This window comes from Watersipora subatra, chromosome 7 (genome assembly GCF_963576615.1).
Source record: "Watersipora subatra chromosome 7, tzWatSuba1.1, whole genome shotgun sequence".
Taxonomy (NCBI): domain Eukaryota; kingdom Metazoa; phylum Bryozoa; class Gymnolaemata; order Cheilostomatida; family Watersiporidae; genus Watersipora; species Watersipora subatra.
Window position 1 is genome coordinate 25,309,008 of NC_088714.1, and position 27,421 is coordinate 25,336,428.

Consider the following 27,421-nt stretch of genomic DNA (forward strand, 5'->3'; position numbering starts at 1 on the left):
CAGTAAATGCACACTAATTCACATCACGAAAACCTTCTGTTAATCCCATGTAGTGTCAAGCTTTTAGTTTTTTAGCATTGCGTTTTTTAGGGTTTCTTTATAGCTGCTAACTGATTTGTTACAAGTCAATATGTAAATCAGCTAGCAGTAACAAGACACTGTGAATAATTTTATGCATTATAAATATGTACGTTTTATAATAGTCAACATACAGCACTCAATAGTTCCTGAGGAGCATGTTCCATTTCTAACAAAGACCTCTACACTCTTGAGTCGAATCAGCCTTCCAAGATCAACCATCCACCATGGACTACTGTCACTTGTAGTCCTTGAAAAGGTAGCCAAATCTCTATCTACTGCATAGCTACTAGCTTTCTGATTTTGGGTAGAACTCTGAGTTGTCTTCTCTGATTTTGCATAATTGTATTCTGAAAATAGTTTCTGTCATATTAAAACTTAGGATCAGTAAACCACAAAAGTAGCAACACGCAGTACATTTACTACTCATTTATATGCTACTAGATGTTATATCTACAGGATTAAAGTCATCATATAGCAGTTAGGTAATATTACTACAAGTGAATTTTTAAAATCAGGCAAGTTGCTAGGTGCATGAAAAAATAAAAGCAAAAGCCCATCCGAGGTTCATAAAAAATTGCAACATTCGTACACTAATATTAATAGAAATTCAAGCAATAAATTGCCTCGTTTTTAATAGTTGTAGAATATCGCAGTAGATTGGGCTGAATTTCTTGACAATTACTAACAATCTTGGCTGCTATCGAGATTCTAGCAGCTACTTTTTACAAGTGGCACCAGCCAAAGTTTATGGAATTTTTACTGATGAAAATAATGTAGGACATTTTTAGGTTTGCTGTAATTGGCTAGATTTATTGAGATTTAAATTTTGAAGCCTCTCATTACTGATATCACAGATAATTTCAAGGAAATCACTTGTTTTTGAAATTACTACATAGAATGCTATTGTCCCATATTTGCATATTTTTCATGTGGTTAGTTACTGATGGATAATTAATATTTATTTTCATGTATTTATGTCTATTGTTTCTAATCAACATTGCCAGCAGAGACAAACCTGAAACCACTATTGATTATAGCCAGAGAAGCAATCAAACGACACTCCCAGATGTGTTACAAGGATTCTTAGAGTGTATGAAAAACATGAATGACTTGCTGGGAGTACACAAGGAGAAATATTTGATGCTTCGATGTGTGTATAAACTTTATGTTATTCTAACCTGCTGCTTGAAATAAAAATGTCAATCATGCTAATCACAGCATTGATGACAAGATGGCCTGTGAGTTTAAGCTAACTATGGTAGACTATGTAGCTAAACCTTACACAACAAATACAAAAAATCAAATAAATATTTACTGGAACATACATGTGAATGTCAATTAATGCCTAAATCATTATTTTATCATGTTGCATTTTAACTTTCATTGTAAAACAGTTTTTTTCTCAACCCTGATTTGAACAAATTATTTAACCTTTTTTTGAGTTGAGCTTTTTCAGGCCCAAACCTGACATATTTAGGAAGAAGCTGTTATCGACTGAGCCAGACCCAAATTATCCGGAGAGACTTTTTAAGAGACTTGTGCAAAAGTCGTTGGGTATATTGCAATTCGATAGCATTATTTTGAAATTACATATTCCAAGATTTTAAATGAGTACTAGTTTGCTACAGGTTGGAAGTCATACAACTGTCCAATAAGATTTTTTCTTGTAAGTGATTGTAAGAAAAACCCACCATATCGACAAAATTTGTAAATCGTTTTTTTCAGCAATATCATTATAATTTCAACATTATATCCCAACTCTACAACTTTATCACCTTACCACTAGCTCTAAATAAGTCTCAAGAGCAGATGTAGTTATAAGATTTACTTACAGGTAAATATTAGATTTTTAATAAAGGATGAGCAAAAAACATGCAATAATTATGTTAGTTTCTACTATCTGACTGAGCCTGACTGCTGGGATGGTTGTTTTTTGTGTGTGAATTGAGTAAACTTTGATGGAATATGATTATAATTTCAAGCAGCAATATCACCTACTGCTAAAGTTGTGTATATTGACAATAATGATTACTCTAAAGTAGCTAAATACTATCAGTAGTTGGCCAAGCATGTTTTGCATTATCAAAATTATCTCAACTTGTAGTACATGGATCTTCGTGATTTTTCTACTGCTCATCCTACCAAATGTGCCTACAACCTAAACCTATGATTTGCCAAATTGGACCGATTTTTCATTCTTTTACCAGCTAGTACTTTTTAAATAGTTTAGTAATTTTGAGCACAATTGTTTTATTTTGTGCATAAAAATTTCTTTTCTTGTACATAGTTACCCTATTTTTTATTGGAAATGTAGCGGAGATGTTTTCTTCTACAACAAAAAACAAAATAAGATAAAATTTGTAGAAAAGGAGATACAAGATATTTAGCAACTATTTAGCAATTATATAGTCTATAATTTATGAAAAGTAAATTGATTAACTGTGCTTGGATGTGTTTAATGGAGTTATTTTATTGAGCCTTAAAGGGTTAACCATAAATTTTGTGTTGAGTACTGCTTAAGTGTTTTTAAGAATTGTCTTTTTTAGATCTTTGTGATCTGATTTGTTAATGTCACATCCACAAATCTTTTGCAAATGTGTATATTCATAGTGGGTTTACTAAATTTAACGCTATTTCATTGCCAATACTTCAAACTGGTTTTTAAGCAATTTAAAAAAGCCAATGGAAAATTTCAACATCTTAATTAACTTAGGATTTTTGGTTCTACCGATATGCTGTAAAATTTTTTTTTAGTTGTATAAATAAGTTACAAAAACATATTTAATTTGGATGACATATTTTATCGTCCGCTAGCTCATAAAATAACTCCTAATAAATGTTATACTTAAAAGCATTGCTATCTAATTGATTGCAATTTTAAAACTAGAAAAACATTTGGAATTGAGAACAAATAGACTTCAGAAATATTAACTATGTAAGTAAACCCAGTAAGTAGTCAGCACAAAAATTAACAGTTAAACAGATAAAGCAGTACGCTTTTTAAAAGAGGTGTCATGTTTTCATATATACTGTTTCTCCGCGAAACCGATGCATCTTAGCTGCCAAAACTTTGAGCATCTGCTAAACAGTTTTTGAAATGGAAAGTTATTTGGTTTGATTGGAACCTTTAACAATTTAAAACATGTTAAAAGTTCTACACCAACTTAAAACATGTCTGAATAAAACTCATACCATAGACAACCACTTCTGTTAGAGACAGAGGCTGATCAGTGCTCTCACTAAAGACTGCTACATGACGCCCTTCAACTGGCGTTGTAAACTGTATCACTCCCACTTCACCATATGGTGGTCCTTGATAGCTTCTCTGTGTCCATTCATCAGAGTCAAGATCAGGAGCTTGTGGTGACTCATAATTTGAGGTTAATATATATATCTTCTCTAGAGTGTTGGCTGAAAATATAATGGCAAGATTATTCCTAATTTAATGGGCTACGAAATTACTACATGAAACACAAACATTGGTCACAGGAAATCCTAGACAGACATTTTACTTAGAACTGCTACATAATGTCTTTTTTATTAGATTTGAACTTCACTTTTGGAACTTCACCATATGACGCTTTTAAGAATTTTTCTAACAAAAAGAGCCTAAGACTGAAATTTTTTGTGAAGATATAGATGTTTTATGTTGAGTATTTGTCGTATAAAATTGATAGCAAGCTTAGAGACACAACCTGTGTAAGATGTTGAAGATTTACCTGTACAACTAAATTACTTTAAAAACTTGTCATAGTTGTTAGTGCTGCCATATATTTGAAGTGTAAATACCTATCACAATGCATTTCAAATGGATTTAGTGTATTTATGACAGTTTTACTGCTATGTATGAAAGTAGAAAATAACTCCAGATAAACCTAACCATAAAACATAAAAAAACGTACTTCAAATGCTTGAGGAGCACACAATGTACAGTTTAAGGTTTTACTAGGCAAAATATTAGACAAAGTTTAATAGAATGAAGGCTGGGTACAACTTGTACATTTTAATAAGAGCTAAACACACATTCACTACCATTTATATTTTTGTAAATGCTGTAACACCCCTGGTTTTTGTATTGGCAAAATATATCAAAGCTAGATGCTAAAGGTAAACTACTTTTCAGAAAAAATAGAAAAAGCTGCTACAGCTTCAGTCTTAGTAAAGTAAATAAAGTAAGCCCTTCAAGTAAATATCAATTCAAGACAAAAGTGTATGAGAAAGCAACTCTCTGACAGAAGATAACCTACTCCAACAACTATTATATGTGGCCTTACTAGCTATCCATGCTGAAACAAATCTCAAAGCAGACTTGCAAGGAAAACCTAGACTAACTCTTATTACAATTTTACTGCTGTCCAATCAGAGTGAGCATTAATAATCTGTAAAAGAAGTGAAACTGTAAACCACATCTACAGAAATCATTCATAAGTAACAACAATGTAGAAATAGAGCTTGTCAATATATGTAGCAGTCTATGGTATCGCAAAAATCATCATGAGGATGAAAAATGCAAAAGTTGTCAGATGCACCACTCGGAACATAATAAGCTTCACACACCTTCAATGCATTCAGACAAACCCTGAAGTTTTTCCTACAAAGTTATTTTACTCGAGCACTCAAAACGAAGTTTATGCAGCAGACTAAACTCCAGCCGAATGCATATAATTCTCTTGACTCTCCAGCATGACAATGATAGTTAGCATCACTTTATTAAAACCATATTCGCTATACATAGAATACCAAAAACTGTCATATCAGATAATAGACCTTGTCATACTTTATTTACAGGTTGTGAGACTACTGTTATTAAGAATAAAGACATAGCATAAGCAGGAAACAATTTCGGTCAATTGGTTAGAATTCATGGCTGCATAGACAGCGCTTTCTAATCTTTTACGTGCATAAAGAAATCGGTCAAAAGTTTTTACTAGTTATGAGCTACCTTTTTATAGAACTGTGGCATACCTTGCCAAACTTTTCTAATTTCCTGGAAAATTCCAGGGTTAATGTTTGAGGCCATATTGAGTGACATGTGTAACATGGGTAGTTACCTATGTAAATAATAAAGCATATATAGACTCAGGGAAAGCAAGTATAATAGTACAATGGCAAGCAATAAGCAATAATGGCATAAGCAATAATGGCACTTTCTACCTAGATAAATAGGATATAATAGTTTCTTGAACTTTAGTAAACCAGAATAAGTCAAACTAATCTATGATAGCAATGCTTTCAATGTGATTACATGCATTCAGAATACTGGCAAACACGCCTACTAAGATTAGTTTCATAGAACAGAAAAAATATCAAAAAGTGTGAGAGAATTTTTAAAATAGATGTATTTTAAAAATAGCAAAAGGTGGATAATAATTTTCATTTGTAGCAATTGTTGAGATATCCTGTCATGTACTAAAACATGAAAATGAAATTTGTGGTAAACACTGTAATATACAGAGCCTTGATTTGTAAAACTAAAAGACTAGGTTCGATAACAGAAAATTATCACTTAGTTTAATAAAAATATATATTTCTGCGAGAATATTTGATTTAACCTGAAGGAGGATCCTCATTAGTTAAAAAAACTGACCTGATAACAATATGTTGTACAATTCTCACAGCATGAAGTTTTTTTTACACTTAGCAGAGCTACTACAAGATGGCTGAAATAAAAATCATTTGTGATTTTTATTGAAACAGCAAAATAATGAAAATAAATAAATGTATAATTCCTCATTACTCATGATGTAATACCTTTTAGCTGTCAATGAGATCAAAAACATCTGATGATAATTCTAATGGATACTAACTTCAATAGCTCATCAGATACGTAAGCGAAAAAATCTAGTAGAAATCTGAACATTTAGCCTAAATGTTATTGCTGGTAAAATTACAATGTCATGTTGCAGCATTCAAAATTTTTAAACATACATTTTGATAGAATCAGAGGATTGTAGACTAGGAAATGTACAAAAAACATGTTTGCAATTATCACATCATAAAAACCAGAAGTTGCATGAGATATTTCCAATCAAAGATGGGTATTTTATAAAGAAAGAAAATCAGGAATAGGAGTGAGTTAAAAAAAGCAATAATGCTATCAATTAAAGCCATACTTAAACAAATCAATTTGGGATGAATCTATTATGTTAAAAATATATGTAATCACTTGCACGAAAAACTGTGGTACCACAAATCGAAATTACGAAATTGCAAATTGAAGAATTTACGGTAAATAAAAAAACAACAGAATAATCACGGGGGAATTAAAAAGTGTGTATAATCTATAAAGAATTGCTTAAAATGAACAACAATAGAGAAAGATGCAATTGATGAGACCAAAATGAACATGACCATTATAGCCCGGCTTACTGCTACACTGATTATAATTATAGTGATGATGTTGTATATTGAGTAAAAATTTATAACAAGAAACTAACAGGGATTCTCATTCAGATTAAAATTGCTGAAATGACACTAAATTTATGATTGCTCGTTGGCACTATTGGATAATAGATTTAAATTATGCATGGGGTGAGACAAGCTTAATCAGTTCTTGCACTGCTGAATTCTTTTAGCATGCTATTGAGGGATATTAAAAAAAAACTCTACAAGCATTCTCAAAAAGGTATATATGGTGAAATACTAAAAAATTATCTATTTCAAAGTAAAACCTGCAATAAGCATTCACTCAACTCTGTTTAGTTACAAACTTGGAGTTGTCTTCTCGTTTCTTTTAATGATATGTGACCAACATAGCAATTACTGTAATCATTTAACGGAAAACAATTTTATTGAAACACCTTTTTACAAAGATCAATAAGTATAGATTGGTTCATTGCTTTTGCTCAAGCATTACCACAAATGAGCTTTTCCTTTGTTAATAAATTCTAGTCAAAATGATTGTCAAGTACTGTAACGATCAACCCAATACAAATAATGTGTTCATGTTAACCTTGAAAGTAAAAATATATTTATTAGCCTTATTATTAATGTTTTACAAAATTTGGACATCTCTTTTACGTTAAAGGTTAAAGTAACCCCTAGTTTAAATTTAAAACAATTTGAATACCGATTTTTTATACAGTATGGCAATGCAGCTTTTTGTGAGATCATTGGCTAAGTTGTGTTAGATCATTTTAAGTGAAACTTTTTTACTGATTACAAAAGTGATAGTGACACATAATTAATTATCTAGAAACTAATTGTCTAAAACAGCCCAAAATTGTTTATTTTTGAGCTGTGCATGATTTTTAAAATGTGAATGATTACAAAAAAACTTTAGCTTGTATTTTAGTGTTCTATAAGTAAAAGAAACTCACTGGTACCACAGCTTAGGCATTGGAATAGTTATCTATAAGTAAAAGAAGTTTGATGGTATCACAGCTTAAGGATTTACAGATTTATCTGCTCAGCCACCAAAACAAACACCAGCACACTTGTATCACATCACGGTGCGGATGTTTTCGATCTTTTGTAGTTGCTAAAAGTGTGACTTTGAGAAACTAATTTTAGCAGATCATTAGTTTGACTCTTGTGAGAAGGTCTGTGTTTATCTATACTTGGTTGTTAGTTGATTTTTAAAATATCTTTTTATTTATCTACAGAGAAATGTAGAACCAAAGAATTTAACAAAGTTTAAAAAAATTTAACTTTGCAAAAATCCTAAGACTGCAATTCACTTTGCAGCAATTGAGCGGTTATTTTAAATAGTGCATTTTTGCATTGTGATTACTTCATATAATAGTGAAAAACGAAACAAAATAAAATGATTTCTACTCACATGTACCATATAGCTCAATAATACCGATGCTGTATTTTTCTCCCAGATCTACTCTCCACCATTTCACACCATCTGAGCTGGTTTGAGAGAAGTCTGTATAAATTCCATTGTTCGCTTTCTCAGCTGAATTGCTGCCAAGAGTGGTGCTCTGGCTGACTGTTTTATCAAGGGCCAAGTTGTTTGTACCTTGAAAAAATGTGATCTATGATTAGTTTTTAGATTCTAGCACATCAGTTTACAGTAATGTATCACTTGTAATCCTAACTATTGATATACACTTACCATAAACTTCAACTTCAACCAGGGCCAGTGCTCCAGAAGGCTTTCCTCTGCTATTTAAAACAGTAGTTGGGTCGAGTGAGCTGTAGACAGCAACATGTCGAGCTTGTATTGAAGGTTTAAAATCTATGATGCCAACAGCAGCATAGGCTGGTTCACGGTAGGCTCTAGCAATCCAGTCAGAAGATGAGAGAGATGGATCAGTTAGGCTATCAAGTGTTGATGTTAGAGTTGTTATGTTAGCAAGTCTCTCTTCTGTAACCCAATTAAAACACCTTCATAGCTATAAGCTAGCACTTGATCATGCCATCTCCTTTGGTTATGTTACAAACTGATACCTACTCTGAATTAAATTTGCATGTTTGCTCTGATATTCTCCCTAGAATAATAAACAGGATATTGTTGAATACAAAATGTAATACAAAATATCAAAGCATTCAACACTCAGATTTTGGATGTCCCAAATTTTATATGTCCCAGATGTCAAAGATGATGCTAATGTGTAAACATTGTTAATTTGTGTTTTAAACACGGTTTCCTCAAGACTTGGCAACACATAAAAAGTAAATGTTTTCTATTGACTTAGCCAAAACACTTGTTATGTGCTATATCAGATCAAACACGTTTACTTATGTTGTTAACAATGAAGCTAACCTAACCGTGTTTGGCTGAACTAACTGATTACAACAATCTGAATTCAATTTTATTTATTTGAAATGTAAGCAAGTTGTAACCAGAATTGGCATTTGTTTGATGATGGCAAACAAATCTATACACAAACAAATATTTATACATGATAAAAATATTCTGGTTTATAAAAGCTATTAATATACATCTAAATTGGAAAGTTTCATAAGAAATTTCAGACAATTATTTTGGTAGTTAAAATAATTTTTCCTATAGCTTAATTTATGTCATACTTTATGTATTTTGTACTAACCTATTTTCATTATTAGTGTGCAGTATTTTAGTGAGCAATACCTAGCAGAAGAGATAGCTGCACAAAAACTATTTTTATCTCAACTCTTTGAAGATTCATACTAGATATTAAATATTCTGATGGTACCTCTCAGACTTAAAATTACTGAGACCGATTCTCATCAGCTAGAAAATTTGCCACCATTACACAACACCTAGTAGTGTGGCTTGTTCAGCCACAGGGACTATATCTACCCTATGCGTCGTTGATGCTCAACTAATGATGCCTTCTCAATTCTTTTTACCTTTAAAATCTACAAGTTACAGCCAGCCACGTAATATGTGCCTACCATGAGAAATATTTCTATTTTTATATTACTGATAGTATTTAAAATGGTGCTATACTTACCGCAGCAATCCCGTCTATTAAATAGCTTAATTTGTCCAATGACATATCTTTGTCCAAGGTCAACTGTCCACCATCTAATACCAGTCTGATTTGTGTGTGAAAAGTCTGCAAACTTTCCATTTACGGCCTTTCCAGCTGGGTAACCTGTGTAAGTGCTGCTTTGTCTGGCCTGCTTGTTAAAGGCAAGATTTTCCCCTGCAGTTATCATTAAATATGTTAAGAGGATCCCAACTCTAAAATTATATGCTCTAAAATAGTAACTTTCAATAAATTTTTATCAAAATATTTATTTACAAAAAGTTTCTTGACTCACCATTAAAACTACTTTAAGCAGGAATAAAGCAAGTAAATAACCTTTTAGACCTATGGCAAGATTACAGCTACAACCTTAAACTTTGATTTAGATGTAATCCATAATAAGGAGGAATTCAAGGATTACCATAGTATTAACAAATTACTTAATTGACCTTTTATAATAAAAGATAATCAATCATAAGCCAATTCAATTCATTCAAATTTCTAATATTACTGTCTCAAAATATTAACTATACAGTCAAACATGGATAACTCGTCCACGGATAGCGTGAACACATGGTTAATTCGAACATTTCCTTTGGTCCGTTCCCACGTAATGATAAATTGCTATAGATAACTCGAACTCAACACTGTTAATTCGAACTGTTTTTTTGCCCAACAGCTACCGAAACGGTTGTTTTCGCTTTAGAAAATCACTTTATTCAAAGCCATAGAGGTAAACTTCATCTTTTCGTAATTCATAAGCGTCGTTATTACCACCATCGGCAAAATATTTTTGTCAACGACTTTTCTAAAAGTTTGGTGAAATTTGATTTATACTGCGATACGATGAATATCACGAGCTAGCCGGGTCACGCGCGCAAGAATTTTCGCCACGCACATACAAAACAAAAACAGCATGTTGTTTTGTGTGTGCGTGGCGAAAATCCTTGAGTGCGTGACTCGGCTAGCCCGTGATGAATAGTTTTCCAACGTTGATTCCGTGTTGAATCAACGTCGGAATGTTGAATGTTTAAAACGTCTTAAAAATTGTTGTAAGTAATTAAACGTATACGTTGTCTGAGCTACAAAAAACTATTCATCGTTTGACCTAAACACAGAATACGTGTGTACATTCAATAAGTATCTATTAAAAAAGCGTGAGTGATATAGAATGTACCGTAAAACCTCGTAAAACTTCTAATTGAGCTGCCTCGGAGTGTTGCTCTTAACGAATCCCAGGTAAAGTAAGGTAATCTGCATAAACTTCAAGAAAAAACGGCAAAATTGATCGTGGGTAAAACCCCAAAAGAAAAAAATGTCTTTTCTTTTGAGCATTTCAACAACGATCAAGTTTTGCCAATGTCAATCTGAAAAACGTCCTGGCAATAACATCACTTCAAACAACAAACCAATCTCAAGTGATAGAAAAATCTCTATACTTTTTCATGAAAACGTTTTAAACTTTACATTAGAAGCATTTAATTTGAAACAAGCCATTTGTGCTTTTGATTTATATTATAGTTTGTATATGTACATGTTTCTACTAATAAATAAGTAAATATATGGACTTGTGACAGTGCTCTGATAACTTGAATGCTCTGATAATTCGAACACTTTTGCTCGGTCCCTTGAAGTTCGAGTTATCCATGTTTGACTGTATTTAGTTTAAAAGGAGCAATTATAATGCTTAGTTAGCAGCTTTTGGTTGGCAGCTGTGTTAATCAAAAGTGCGCTTTATAAGACATTACATATTTCACAGAAACGACAGCACTATAATTTTAGATAGAACTACTGCTGAGATGCTTGTGAGAGTCAGAAAGCAAGCTGACTGTAAAAATTGAATTTTAATTGTAACGCCACCTTTATTTAAACGTCACCTTTATTTAAACGTTACTTCTATTTGAGCACCACTATGGGAGAAGGGTTAAAAAATAAAGCACCATATTTACTTGAACAACAGTTTTATTTGAATGCCACTTCTACTTGACCGCCACTATTTGACATTCTTGATCTTTACAAACCCACAATATCAAAAGTTCGTTTTCCAGCTCCAAGTCTTTACAGTTTTTTTGTTAAAACTTAGAATGCAGCACTATAAAAATAATTAGTAACTGTATCAGGCTAGTAGTAGTTCTTTGTTTAACACAGTCTTGATACTTTGATCTATGTGAAAAGTTTTGCGCATTTATTATGGAATCTGTGCTACCTTGAGGCTAAAAGTTTAAGGCTATTTTGATTACACACGGTTTCTCTTTAATTTTCTCACTCATTTTGCTTTGCTAGCAATGTTTGAATGCTAAGATTGATTAGCTAAGTTGTGCAAAAAAATTGAGGTCAGAAGACACTATGGAAGATATTGAACAGCCAGAAGAACATGAAATAGATTCAAACAAAGGCAACAATCAGAATGCAAGTGGCTGATCAAATGATACCAATATTTTTGTTTTAAAAATGTTAATGTTTGTTTGATAATGTGTTATAAATATGGTTTGTTTATGTCTCTCATTCTCGAATATATATTTTTAGCATTTGATAGATTATCATTTTATAATTTATAAGCTTGCAGGTTTACAGCACATTATTTGATAGCATCATTGCGGGTACATATCAAGCATTGCGGGTACTATATAAACTCGGCTTACAATGGATGAAGGCTCATAACTGTTCTTCTATTGCACATAAATAGCCAGTTTTGACTGCTACTTGTAGCAAACATATCAATGAATGCTATGAGCTTTTACGCAAACTTGTTCAATATAGTTATAAAATGAAAATATACCTTCAAATTTAGAATATTATAAGAACTTAAAAGCTTCAATAAATTGCGACACACGCTATAAGATCATTGGAGGTTGATTGCAAGTAATGCATATCATTTAGTAGGGACATGTATCAGCTTTCCTATGCATATTTATTTAGAGATCTACGAAAAGTTGGAGATAAGTTAGCAAATTTCTTGCATTCAAAAGGGTTAATGTCGATCTGCTCAAAGGGAGGTACAAAATACAGGCATCAATATTTTGCCGATGATAGGGTTAAATTTATTTTGCGAAAACTCTGACAAGGTGTTTGAAAAATACAACACTACCTTTTATTTGAATGCTATCTTAATAAACCGCCACTATATGGGAAGAATTTAAAAATAGAGCGTCACAGCGTTCAAATAGAGGTTTTATGGTAGATAAAGTGCTTTAGTATGATTAGTAGTGTTTTGGTTTAAAAGAGTTCTAACAGTTTTCGTTGAAAAGAAATTTTTCTGATGTAAATAAAAAAACATTTGAAAACTTTTGGGAACTGAATCTATCTTGTTGCTCATGACAGCCAGCCAGTCATCAGCCAAAACTATTTTCATATCTTGTGAACTCATCAAGATATTCTTATTTACTTTATGAACATACCTGATTGACCAGACCTTTGTCACCAAAAATTTGTCTGGTTCCTGAAAATCAGGTTTTAAAACACCCATCTGATTGAAAGCTCAAAAATGCACTTGTGCATGATGCATTAAGGACAATTTCCCTCAAGGAAGGTGCTTTTGAATTGTTGTTGCAAAACCAATTTAGCAACTTGCGTTGAAAATTTACACACAGGCTGTGGGCTACTTGATTGAATATGAACAGGGCAAGGACAGGCTCAATGCTAGTCTGTATTAAAAAGATCTACCCAGTTATTGAGTGCATGTGCGTGCGCGTGCGTGTGTGCGCGCGTGCGCCGTGTTCATGCGCGTGTGTTAGTCTGTGTAAATGTTAAGCATTTCCATATGTTTGCTGATTTCACGTAAGCTTCACGTGCATGTGCTCCGATGCCTTCTGCTAGAGTGCTAAAATATCTGCTCGTAGAAACTAGCTTCTTAAAGGTTGACTTGCAACAAAATTCACATTACAGTTATTTGGTATCAAAAGATTCACCATGTCTTACTCTGTTGTGTTGTATAGGTGCAAAATATGTGGGAATGTGATCACAAGCTCTTAAAAGCTCGAAAACGAACAGTTAGTCGCAGCCACACGAGACCGCCGTAGTTTGGACTCTCTTTCAAAAATGGCTCAAATGTGACGTAGTTGTGGTAGATGGTTTCTGTTTACACTTTCCTGCAACCTTATTCGTCGAAATATTTTCACAAATATACTTCACACATTCAATAAAAACATGTCTATTGTTCTTACGTGTCTGTTTTATCGTCATTGTAATGCTGTCACTTTTAGCAGCGATATCTTATAACTTACCATCAAAATACAATTAATTTTTTAACTTTACCTCGAAGGAGTACATATCATTGTCTAATAATCATGACGAGCCTGTTGGTTACCTGTGATAATCAAAAAGTGCTGCAAAAATTATTTGCGAAGTATTGGTTCACATGATCAGATTACGACTTGACGATTAGTTCAAGCCGAAACAAAACTGTAAAGTAACGAGCATCTATATTTGATACGGGGTCTTCGGTAAAACCCGAAGCGTTTGTCATAAACTAGGGCTACGATAAGTTTATATTGAGCTTTTTATTGGCCTTTCAATTCACGTGAGAACATCACGTGACAGGACAGCAACCAAACTGTAATGACAACGTCAGAGAAATAAACGGATTCCAATCTACAGCGGCTTTTCGTTTTTGAGCTTTTAAGAGCTTGTAATCACATTTCCACATATTTGGCACCTACAACACAACAGAGTAAGACATGGTGAATCTTTTGATACCAAATAACTGTAATGTGAATTTTGTTGCAAGTCAACCTTTAAACACCTACCTGAGAGTCATGTGATTAAAGATGAAAAAATTTCAGCCATCTATAGGTTTATGACTAGCACATAATAACTGTAATGATCGAGTCAAATTAGCATTCTTGCCAATAACTAAACAGATGCATCTCGTGTATCCCTTAAAAAGATGTTTTCAAAAAGTAACTGTTTGTAGGCTATTTTGTCTGGCCATCTAACAACTAATATTAAAAGCAACTTTCACTTTTTGAGTATTATATAGTTACATATGACTGTTGAATGCAAGCAGTATAAGAATTTGTTAAATTAAAGCATGTAAGTCACTAATATTGAAAGTTCGGTTTACCATATACCGATGTACAATGCAAGTCCCTGACAAGATGCATGAGAAAAATAGGCAATAAAATAACAATTATCCAAAAAAAATAAACATCAACAAAAATTTCTTCAGTATACATGTAAGAAACTTTGTTTTTGAACAAATTAAGTTTTTTTAACCCTGGTATTATTACTAATTATTATTAGTAAGTTTCATTATTAACGCTAATTATTATATAATTTTTAAAAATTCACAACAGTATTGGTTTTCAAGGCAATTTCAAACTACACACAACACAAAAAGGAAATCTATGAATTATATTGTAACTCTTTGAAAGGAATGAAAGTTTTGTATGTGATTTGGCATATGTAGGTTTAGTATATAAAGGTGCAGTGCATACCATCGCTTTGCCAAAACCAGATACAATACCACAAATGTGACCTTTATTTGATGGACATATTTATTATGTAATACAGCGCTATTCTAATTTATAGTATAGTGTAATATTTATATTTTGCTCTATATCATGTATTCTATGTACATGTAAGTCACTAACATTGAAAAATGAGTTCACCCGCATTTTGATGTGCAGTGCAGATAACAGAAAAGGTTTTCGAGCAAAAATCGGCAAAAAATAGTATATCAAAAGAACATCAAAACATCGAAAGAATTATTTACATGTATATAAAAAGAAACTTTTCTTTGAAGAAATTAAGTTTTTCGACCCTAATATTATTTATACAGCTATTATTACATAACTTTCAACAATGATATATAACTTTCAGTTTACTACATGTACAATATTTATTTTCAAGGTAGCCTAATTAAAAATTACTCACAACACAAAAATAGAATATGTGAATTATATTGTATTGTTTTGAAAGAAATGAAAATTTGGTTTATGGTTTGGTATATGTAAGTTTGGTATGTAAAGCTACAGCGCACACTGTCACTTCGCCAATACAACATAAAATACTAAAAATGTGACTTTTGTTTACTGAAGACATTTATTATGTAATACAGAGGTATTATATTTTATAGTATATTGTAATATTTATATTTTGTTTTACATCTCTAGTTTACAATCTGATAAGCAAGTGTACGACGTAAGCCTATATACAATGTATATATAGACTTGTAGGAGCATTACTATATAAAAGTGAACGCAAAGCTTACTTTGATATTGTTCCTTCTCTATATGTGCACTAAATTGCTCAAGATGAGTTGAATAAAAGCTCATCGTTGCAACAATATATATATATATATATATATATATATATATATATATATATATATATATATATATATATATATATATATATATATATATATATATATATATATATATATATATATATATATATATATATATATATATATATATATATATATATATATATATATATATATATATATATATATATATATATAAATAAATAAATATTATTACACAAATAGAAAGTAAAAAGCAACGTTTCCCACAAAAAAGCTCTGCTCATCTAAATCTACATGCAAAACCGCTCACTAAGCTAGAGAAAGACTTAGCTCTGCTTACAGCAGCAAATGGTTGATCTTTTTTGAAATCACCTCTGGCTGCAGCTGCACACTTGACTGATTACAAGGAATTGTCTAATTGTTCAACCATAACATCGCAAACAAGCTATCCAATGAATTGTTGCTTTCTGATGAGATTGGACTTATAAGACAAGGCACAAGTCCAAGCTTTTGTTTATGCATGATCTCCATGTTCTACAGAGCTGAACAATCTCTGTTGTTCCTGTACAGCGACCAGTCCCATTTAATTGGTCCTTGAAGGTAACAAAAAAGTGTTGCGTTATGTAGAGGTAGAACGAGACAGGTTTTTTTAAGTTCGAGACGAGACTTGAGACACTGACTTGTAAAAATTCGAGAATCGAGACAGTAAAATAATGAGCATTTGGTAATGATTTCACTAAACAAGGACTAGCCCACTTGATATATGAAATTGATAAACCTCTTTCTAAATTGAATTTTCTCCTGGTGTACACGATTTAAATACAACATTTCAATAGCAATATGCATGTATGTTTTTGTAAACGAAAGTGACACAAACCGCTCTAAAATAGCGAAGTTACATATTTCTAAGAAATTTGAGGTTGATTAATAATAATTATTATAAACATATTGCTTTGTACATGTATATTTTTACCATCTATTGAATAGGTCTTACTTTATTTCTTCCAACTTTATTTTCCATCTTCTGCAGCCATGTTTTAACAGTCGTGCGCAGGCGCTTTAGTTCTGTTTCCTGTCTCGAGTTTGACTTTAGTTAGGTCGAGACGAGATCGATCCGGGACGAGAGCGGTCGGCACTTGAGATGTATCGTGTCTCGTTCCACCTCTAGTATTATATATTATATATTAGTAACATTATTGTGCTATTCAGCTTCCATGACTAAAAGTGAAATATTTTTAAGATTTTTAAATATTGGAAAAAGCTAAACCAAAGAGTTTAAGCAGTTTGCAGTAGTGATATGCAAAAAAATGCATCTAATTATATGAACAACTCTGACTATCCAAAACATTAATTAACAAACTCTTGTTTATGCTTTTTAACCTATGTATATCAATCTCAAAGGTTGTTGTCTGTCGTCTGTCAACTGTCTAGCTATCGAGATAAAAATCTTAAAATGAAAAAGCACACCTAACACCAAGGCTACACCGTTCTTACCACACTTAGCGCTTTCACCATATACTGTATACCCTTTTCGCGATTGCAGACGCAAAATTATTAATTAATACAGTGCGTTTTCATCCTTGCCATGCTAGAAAAAATTTGTTTTCTGCCATAAACATAAACAAAATTTTTTCGAGAAATTAAAATTTGGCAGTCGGTGTACTGATTATGACAAAAATGCTGATATGCTATTTGCCAAAATCTCTTTCACAACACTTGAAAGAAATATATGATGCTAGCTATTTTAGTTCGGTTTTATTTGGTATAAGTTATAGTAAAAACTAAATTAAAAACAGGTAAGTCATAATGTTTTAGCCCTTGACAAAGTTGAAGTTTAGTTGCGTAAAATACATACTAAAATGTAGCTTTAAATATTTGTTTAATTAAATGTCACAGTTCAGCGTTATTCGTTATAAGTTATAGTGAAAATGAATTTGAAAACAGATAATTGATAAAATTTTAACCTATGACGAGGTTGACTTAACTTAAAGTAAAAGTACTTAACGGACTTAACTTAAAGGACTTAACGTAAAGTAAAAACTTAACTTAAAGTATGTGTTTAGTAAGCTAAATTCATTTATGTTAAATTCAAAGTTTATATGATATACATCTGTCTCAAACGTAAGAACTGCCCACGATACATACTGCACGTAGTACATTGTAATGATACATTTTTTGACAGCTCATAACTACTAAATACATTAAAGTTCCTGTAGGTAACTGCAGTAAGGCATTTACATTTAAACACATTTACAATTGTGTTATTTCTTCTCCTGATTTATTTCAACTGAACAAAACACTTTTCACGCGATATGAAGTTTGAAAATGAGAATGGTAACTGTTGTTATATGTAAAATAAAAATGGTTGTGCACATATTTATTACACAGGGTGATTTCTCATGTCTCCCTCAACTGCCTGCGTTCTATTTAAAGGAGTATAGCATGATTCAGGTCGCCATTAAATTATATAAAACTTCCCCAAATATAAATGACCTAGCGCTATCTGCTTTATGAAGATTGAATGTTTGTAAGTTTGTAAGATTATTTCAATAAGATAAAAATTTGATCAATTAAACCGAGATTTTGAACAAGATACATACAGTGATAAAAAATTTCTTTAGTTTAAAGAGCAACTGTACACCCTACTTTTCTTTCCTACATGAAGTGGTTGAGTCAAAGTACATTTATTTCTGCACATGCCTGATAGACCAACGATATTTCTGAGAAATGTTCATCTTACAAGAACTGCTCTGTGACACTTGCCAATCTTGTGCTTCCTTCTTTCTTTAAAGCATTTCATGTAATAATGCTACTACAAAGAACAGTCCTAACCATGAAGTGAATAGATAAATGGTTTTACAAGGTTTGACCTTGTAACCTCGATGTAATGCCATGCAAGCCAGTCGGATAATAGCTATCATCTGGCATTATAATTTCATGGCTTCCTTTGGATGAGCCATGCTCACAAGTATGAGTTGAAAGTTTACTAGTAGCACAGTTGTATGTAAGCTTACATCAGTGATTGCTAAAGTGAGTTTCTCAAAACTGTTAAGAAATCAAACTGCTGATAATTCAAACTTCAACAACCTAAAATTTGTTAGAGACTTCTAAGCTTTGTCCTAAAAGAAATGAAACAAATTAGTCACGCTGCTTGTAATATGAACTATTTCCATTTGACTGAGTTTGCTACTACTAGCTCTAAGCTTTAAAGTGCTCTTGATATCAGTTTTATAAAAAGCATGTTTCTGTCAAATAAGAGAATGTCTGGCTTATGTCAAGAATTACTAACACAGCTCAAGGAATAACATCACTGCGCAGAACTAGAGAACAAAGTGACAATTTTACATCAACCAATTGAGGCAAAAACAATTCAGATTCTTTGCCCATATTTTAGGGAATAGCATGATACCCTATCTATATCTATCTTCATGATAGAATTGGTATGCGGTAAACATTCACTTGGTCTAATTTGTATCCATAAAGTTATCTTCTAGATGTAATTTTTAGAGATATGGTAAATACTTTATTGATGGCCTACAAATGAATCCATTCAAACAGTTGATGAAAACTGGCCAAATCTTTACTATAATCCAAATCCATGGTTGGGTGTTAGAAAAAAAGTTGCATCATACAGAATTTGAAAATACAGCCATCAGTTTGGAAGGCCGAGAAACGAAGGCCGAGAAACTAACCACTGCACCACACCAATCATTTACCTTTCGTGTTGTAGAATTATTGTGTGCATACAGATTCTCTGTGCTTTATTGGGACATTTGATGATATCTCGCAGCACTCTAGACTGTCATAGTATCAGTTTGTTATAAAAAGAGCATTTGATTACCATAGCCGTGAGCCATTATTATATTAATGAAAATCTTTACTACAGTCTTTGCTGACATATCACTGTCAAGTAGCTCTGCCTGTCTCAGCTGTTATGTATTTCATTCAACATACTAACTACCATTTTTATCTTAAGATGGTTAAGGGTACATTATTAGAATTCTAATGCCTCACATGTACTAACTTGGATACATTCTATTAAGAGGTAGTCTTAAAGCATTATATGTGTCTTATAGCTCATACATGACATTTTACAGTTATCATCCAGTTGAGTAACTTTTTATCTCACCTCCAAGGGATATGCGTATTTTCTTGATAAACACTTTCCTTAATACTTAAGCATAATATGCATTTGTTTACTTAGATGTGGTTATGAAAGCTTGAGCAAACAATACTAGAATGAATTCTATGAGTCGCCATTCGCTATTCAAAATATCAATTCACATTGTTTGTAAAAGGCTTTTGAGTCAGGCTTTCAACATTTCTGATCTCGCATGGATAAGCTATGACTACTCTTTAGCTTTTGGTCTATTTTTCACTAAGCTTGTAATATTGAGGCAAACAAACTGTCAGTAATAACTTTGCTATCAACATATAGCTTGAAGTCTTAAATTTTCAATGAGAATGAGCTCTGTTATCCAGTTACAAGTGCTATATATCTAAAGTTATTCACAACTTTATACGTTGCTTTTCCAACAACTAACCTTGGTCGCTACTACAACCTATCTATTGTTACCAATAACAAATTGCAATTAATAAACTTGCTCAGCAGCCTTTATAGTTAAGGTTCTATAATTAGGTTACATGCATGACAATAAACCCAACTTAACAGTCTAAATAACACAACAACTTAAAATTTTTCACACGTGAAAGTCGACCAAAAAGCCTTATTTTATGACCCCGATAACAGCACATCAAAAAATAATATTCAGCAGTTTCATTAAAGTTTACAAGCAATAAATCCGAAGTCTGTTGAAAAGTCAAAGCACCAATACGAATAGGCTGCACCATGAAGAAGTCACACAACACCACATTTATAAACCACATGATGCAGCGTGATTATTATAACTATTGGACTGCAGAACTGTGTCATGTTCACAGCACTGTTGGTGAGATTGAAAAATGGCATTTGATTTATTATGGAACTCAGACATATCTTTACTGTGAGTACACAAAGTTTCCTGTTCATCATTTGATTAGTTATAGATATTTATTCTTTTATTGCAGATGCTAAAGCATCACACTAGTTTAATGTAGTTTTTAATCTTTGAAAGAAATTTTATACAACAAAGTAAATGCCAAATAATATAGCGTTATGTTTTACAAAGTGATCTTCGCTCTCATTGGTGTAGTAAGTATACACCAATGAGAACACATACGACACTGAGAACACATACAGTTGTTCACAAACCCTACTTCCTATATGTTATGCTTGAAGAACCCTAACAAGAACAAGGCCTTAAAATCTCAACCTCAAATCAACTTGTCAGCTTTAGCACATCCTTCAACAAACCTAAATACTGCTGTAAAGATATTTCACCTAGTAAAACACTACAAACCAGTCGATGATAGAAAATGTGAGTTTGTTAAGAACAAGTTTGAAAAAGAAACACAAGTTGAAGGCTTAATACTTACCCTGATTCCCACTTGTCGTATGAAGAAGAACAAAGAATCCGATAGTAAGAGTTGAAATAAGCATTGCTCTATGGTTGTAGTTAAAATGGCAAGTATGAAGATAGTAGACTACAAGTAGACTAAGTCATTCAATCTGGTCATCGCTGTTCAACGCAGCGGTTAATGAATCAACACTTGTGCAATGCTCAGTCAACTTAACAAGGAAGTTCAAATACAAGTTTGGCTAGTGACGAGTGTGCGCAATCCACGCTTCACTGACCAGCCGTGTAATGATAGAGCAGATGAGAAGGCAAAGCGGCTTGCTAGCATAACTGGAGCATTGTTGACAACAGTCAAAAACACACTCGGACTTACAGGAGGCAATATGAAAATTACTCAATGAATGTCCAAGGCTTAAAGCTGTTTCCTGTAGACTTATACTTCAGTAAAGTTCATTGTTTCGTCTAATGCATTAATAGTCTAAAATTCTTGGTGCTTGCAAAACCTAATGAGAAAATGTTTTGCTGACATGACTTCTAGCATCTTTTCTCTGTTATTATCAAAAGTGATGCTACATTTTTTTTATGCCAATACAAAAAATAGTAACATATTTTAACACTATTACACAGCTGCTGTACATAACCAATCAACTGACTTTTATTTTTAAGTGGTTGAAAATCATGAATAAACAAACGTGAGATCACTAGTTACATGTACCTCATTGTCTTGTTTGAAAAATCTTTTCACAGACTTTTGTTTAGGTCTAGTAGGTAGTATATCCAAAGTTATAAGAGTGACTAATTTACATCAATATGATTAAAGCCTGCTTGCTGAAGAAGCTGGACTCTATTGAGAGCTGGCTAGAGACAGAGAAAAAGCTTTAGATACTAAATAAAATGAGCATTACTTTTGCTGATATATTTGTCAACTTACTTCAATAACTATTGCCATCCATATACATCTAACATAGTATTAAAACAAAGTATTATTCTGTTAAGGTGTCTAGATTACTCGGCTACATTGCTCTTGCTACATGTAACCATTATACAGTTTGGTAAGTCTTTAGAAACTATGTACTCCTATGTTATAAAAGAGCAAGTGATTAAGCAGGTGATTTGGTCAGCTTGATTCTCCTGAACGGTAACGTATATGTAGTTGTAGCAATAAGTTTGTAAATCTAAAACCATGTTTGTTTTTGTTAAGCTTTACTACTGGTTTAACACATACGCTGCACAATTATTATTATTAGTACATCTGAACACACAGTTCTAATCAGTCAAGTGAGTCAAAAGTCATGTTGCAATGACACATGGTGTGCATAATTAACATCCAATATCAACGGATGTGCTATTAGACCAATGACAAATCATTTATAAGCTTTCAAATGAAGGTTGCATATTGGCATCTACTGAAGAGAAAGCTGATTATGCGCTGAGTAATTGTTTTGAATTGCATATTTGGCTGTTTACTATCCGTTGGTCCAAAATAGGAAAATCTGGTCAACGGGTCTTTGTAGAAGTATTCATGAATGAAGCTAGTTAAGATATAGTAATACTTAAGTACACATAAACCAAACACAGATACTGGTTTCAGCGACTTTTCTTATTACATCAGATTATGTATCAGATAGTAAAATTGAATTGATAATGTTCTTACAACTCTAAAAGAGTACGTTCACATTATACAAAGTAAACTTTTAATAACTTAATACTTTAATAACTTTAGCTTGTTAAATGACAACACAAGCGTTCCACAACTGTAACAGATATAAAGATACATTTACTAATATGATTGTATTTTATAACTATGACATCTTGTGCAGTTACATGTATAGTTAGTTAGGTATGCACACATGCATTGATGAAATTAGAGTAAAAAAACATAAAAAACCATGTTTATTAGAGAGGCTTTTTGACAATTTCTGGTAAAGTTCTTATTTTAGCTTTATGTTTAGCAATAAAATTGCTAAATCTTTTAACAAATAACATTATGGCCTATAAAATTATTAAAAAGCTTACATATATGCGTGTGCAGAAGATCTTTAGTCCATAAAACCTTCAAAATAAAAAGTGATCTAAAAAATAATTATAGTGAAATATTATGACTCATCGAAGATATTAAAAAAAGCTATACCATTAAAAAAGTTTACTCAACATATTCGTTTTGTTGTGTAAATGACATATTTGATGTATTGGTTAGCCTGTCTTGACAAACTGTTTTTTTGCGAAGTTGTCCCCCGTTGAGCGGGTGAGCACCACAACAGCTTGTCACAAGACGTACTGCACCTGATGCATCAGCTGCACTTATAGGGAGTTGTTCTCTTCCATCTATGCGGCTTGGTTGCGATGTTATGTCGATCGCTCCATTGGTAATCATAACGGATTTTGCGCAAAAGTTTATGTAGAAAAAATAAGATTACAACGTTTAACCAGCGACCAGTCTCTGCGGTAAACTCTAGTAGAACTTGAGAACTTAGGCAACAACAGCGACTAAACATGTCATTATTTGTGCGCTCAGTCAGTTTAATTTCTATTTTTGTATCAATCAGTTTTATTTGTTCTTATGTATTTTATTTTCAATTTATTTTATTCTTAAGTTTTACTAAAGTTTACAACAGAATTGTAAACAACCAGCAGTTTTTGGTTAAACGTAATCTTATTTTTTTCTACATGAATTTTTGCGCGAAATCGTTATGATTACCAATGGAGCGACCGACATAACATTCTCTTCATACAAGAATTCTGATAGCAAATGCAGTTACAAAAATTAGGTTTTTATCAGCATTCCAATTTTAATGAAAATAATGCTAACACTTCATGTAATTTTATTATTTGTAATTCCTTCATGATTGGCAATTCTGGTTTATGGGAATTACCTCTACTGAGACACTTGGGCCAACATCAACAATTAGGGTTTTATTCAACAAACTCAGAAAGAGAGTCTCAAGCTTTAAAGGTCTGCTATTCTAAGAAGGAAGTTAGAGCTGTAACCAGGTAAAATAATGTTATTGTTGTCAATATATCAAGGCTGCACAAATCACTGAGCACGTACATGTACTTCAGACTTTCCTATAAACATTTTGACTAAAATAACGAAACTACTATAATTACAATGGTTGCTATAGCAACACCTGTTCAAGAGCCATTCTCAAAAATTACCACTAGAAATGATGTACCAGAATGTACTTCAAACATTGTTAGCTTTGCTATGATTGTTTGGATTCACAAATGAAATTAAAACTCTAAGTACAGTAGTTGCTATAGCAACACTTGTTCAGGAGTCATTTTCAAGAATTATCACCAAAACACAAGTAATGATTTAAAAGTATCCTAAAGGTAATGAAGAGTGATCTTAAATTTCAAGATCCACCTAACCCTGGATGGTCTACTGCCCAGTCAACATGTCATAGTCTAGCAAGAACATTACATGATGCTGCGCAACAAGAAGCTAGGAATATGACATAATAAGTGCGGAAGTATAGCCTTGTAATTGTACACCAACCACGCTCTCAGCTTCTTAATAAATTCATACACTTTTCTCAAACCAACTTCTGCCAAGTTAACACTTGTATTCATATTACCAGTATTGGTAATAATACTAATACTAATATACTTCGGTACTAATACTAATAGGTATTTGGGTAATTTATAAGTACAACTTCTATTTTATCAGCTAACAATGCTCATTTGAAAATTTAGTTTGCAGCCAAATACATCTTCAAGTTATCATATTACGTGGCACACAACATAAATAGCTCATAAAGATTTTGTTGACTGCTTGCTCAATTTTTAGGCTGAACAGCAAGCAGTTGTTTCTTTGACATCGTCTATCGCTTGGTTCTTCGGGCCGAGTCAAACGCAAAACTACTTACAGTATCTCGTACTCAAACTAGCATTATTTACTCTTGTTTATCAGTAGAGATTGCTTGCAAACGCATTGATAATACTTTGTGGTTGAATTACACTGCCGGTGTTCTACTAATTTGGCCTGTGTGACTCTAAGGCATACCCACTCCCAGTATTGATCTGGTTACCTTGTTCTTTGGGAAGCCTGGGAGTTATGTCGAACAAAGTTCTGGTTTGCTGTAAAGCTGCTGATCTATGCTGAAAAGTCCAATTAGTTGAACTCAGTCAATACGGGTTTTTCCACCTCTAGCTCTGTTGGTGCCGGAACTGCTTGGCTTCCTATTTATGCTCCTTGAGTCATGGCCTCAAGTCTGGTTGTCAGTTTCAGAGGGTGGTTGATGATTCTTCTTGATTTAGCCTTGTAGACACCTCCTACTGAGTCGGCAACTTTTTCTTTTGCGATAGTACGATTCCTTTTATGTTTCGGCCCCTTCTTGGTTCCAAGGTAGCCAGAAATCAACCCAGTTCCTTTGGACATGGATGAGACAGTTTGAGCCGACCCTCAGTTTAGATAATGAAATTGGCCTTGTCATTCCAACAGGTATGCATGGTTTTACCAGGCCTTCATCATTTAATAGAGCTTGATGAGTGGAGCCTGCAGTTTGGGTTGTCACAAGGCCAATTCTTCCTGTCATTTGGTAAAATGGTCTGTCAGTACTTGTACCCACTTGTTCACATTTGGGCCATTTGGAGTGGGTTAACTAAATCTATAGCCCCCTTCTGCAATGGCTGACCAAGTTTTACTGTGGATTGTGGCCTGGCACACCTCACAACACTTGACAAGCTTCTTGACTATTGCTATCAGACAAGGTCAATATTAGCTCAATAGAGACAAATGTTTTCTTTGCCTACTCCAGAGTGGGCCAAGGTAAGCATGTGCCCTGCGGTGAACTTCAGGACAGCTAGTGGGCATACAGCACACCACATGGGCTGACTTTGAGAAACTATTCAGGCTTGCAGTTCACCATGTGGTCTTATTCTAATAGATTCTCAGGTTTCATACAAGTTTCAGTGCTCGTGAAAGCTCAACTCAAAGTACTCAACTATCTACTTCTCATCATTTGTAGAGTGCTCCATTCATGGTGGTCACTAGTCCCCAAACAACTGCCTACAGCTCTGTCATCTTCTTTCATTTAACATTTCAAGGTGTCACCTAAACCATGTGAAAAAGAGTCTCGGCCGGCTTTGACTCAACCACTCTATCTACAGCCGCCTTTCTCGCGATTCTAGCTACCCTGGACAAGGTTTTCAAGTTCCTCTAGCATCCTCTTTTGACTTGACTGGTGGATGTTGGAATTTTCTATCTAAATTTGAAGAAATTAATTTCCAGCATGGAATACACCGGCCAACGTAGGTTAGAGCACCAACAACAAATATTGCAGAAAATGATCATTTAAAATGTTACTGAACATCACCTTGTCAAGTGTGGATAAAGCAAATTACTGTATGCCTTCTGAACCTACCACTCTAAATTTACAGTGTGATCTGAGAGGGAATGTGCTTGTCTTTCCACAAAGTGTTCAGTTTAGCATGAGCCTACTTAAGAAAAAGTAAAAACCAAGCTCATAGAGCAGCAAAGATGGCTTCTATTCATTCAGTTGTGCTGCAGCTTTTTTGTGTCCTCCTTCAGGGTTACCCTCAAGTGCAGCAGCAAAACAGTGTTTCTCTACTCGTCAGCTTTGGCAACCTCCCAGAAATGGCTAGTAAAGTACTCTACATTTCTGGTCCTGGCATATTGTGGTACTTTGAATTGGTTGATCCGGCTCTAAGCCTGTTTTTATTAGCCTTTCTAAAACATTGGTGAGCCGGTCCATATCTGGGTTGGTATTTTTGACCTACCGATTCACCATCTTGCTAGTTTTTCTTATTGTGTCAGCTTAGGGGTTTCGGAAACTAGGCTGTGACTTTTAAGAAAGCACATTTGCTACCATCAACAGAGTGTCTCACTTCAGCGTAGCTGATTTTAGACTTGACTATTTGATCTCTCTGGATTTCTACTCGCTGCTACACTTAAGGTAGTAAAATAAGTCCATCTAGAAACTTTCTAGTTTGATGTAGAGAAAGAATTTAGCAGAGCCTACTGTTGTCACTAGTTTTATCACAATTAATCTCTCTAAACCAGAAAAACCAGTCACTTCTAGTTTACTATGAGTGTGTATTTTTTCAAACCGAAGATACAATGTTATAGTAAAGAGTATATATGCAATGTATGCGCACATTTCTTTTTTTATCACTCTCTCATCTGCCAATACCCATCAAGAAAATTATTACTGCCCATTATGCACCTTAGCTCTGCTCCTTCATCCTAAAAAAAGGCCAGTTGGCAC

General features: G+C 33.2%; 2 protein-coding genes across 2 annotated transcripts in view; both read right to left on the minus strand.

Moving 5' to 3' along the window:
- The window catches only part of LOC137399516 (receptor-type tyrosine-protein phosphatase epsilon-like), a 47,088-nt gene extending 46,744 nt beyond the window's left edge, over positions 1 to 344 (minus strand). Inside the window, exon 1 of the mRNA XM_068085664.1 lies at positions 213 to 344. Coding sequence (XP_067941765.1) covers positions 213 to 300 — 88 coding nt within the window. The 5' untranslated portion in view covers positions 301 to 344. The remainder of the gene's footprint in view (positions 1 to 212) is intronic.
- Positions 317 to 25,572, minus strand: LOC137400584 (uncharacterized). The gene is made up of 7 exons (XM_068086915.1): positions 25,464 to 25,572; positions 9,468 to 9,662; positions 8,144 to 8,395; positions 7,862 to 8,047; positions 3,274 to 3,492; positions 373 to 428; positions 317 to 328 (listed from the first exon to the last, which is right to left on the minus strand). The coding sequence occupies exons 1-7, from the start codon at positions 25,570 to 25,572 to the stop codon at positions 317 to 319; spliced, it is 1,029 nt and encodes a 342-aa protein (XP_067943016.1).
- Between the last annotated feature and the right edge of the window lie 1,849 nt (positions 25,573 to 27,421).

Bases quoted from the DNA above. Each gene is read 5' to 3' on its own strand.
- LOC137400584 (XM_068086915.1), bottom strand. From the start codon at position 25,572: ATGTCCAAAGGAACTGGGTTGATTTCTGGCTACCTTGGAACCAAGAAG. The intron at 9,663-25,463 runs GTGTCTACAAGG...TGATAACTGCAG, and splicing joins AGTTGCCGACTCAGTAGGAG to GGGAAAATCTTGCCTTTAAC. The intron at 8,396-9,467 runs GTAAGTATAGCA...ATTGGGTTACAG, and splicing joins TAATAGACGGGATTGCTGCG to AAGAGAGACTTGCTAACATA.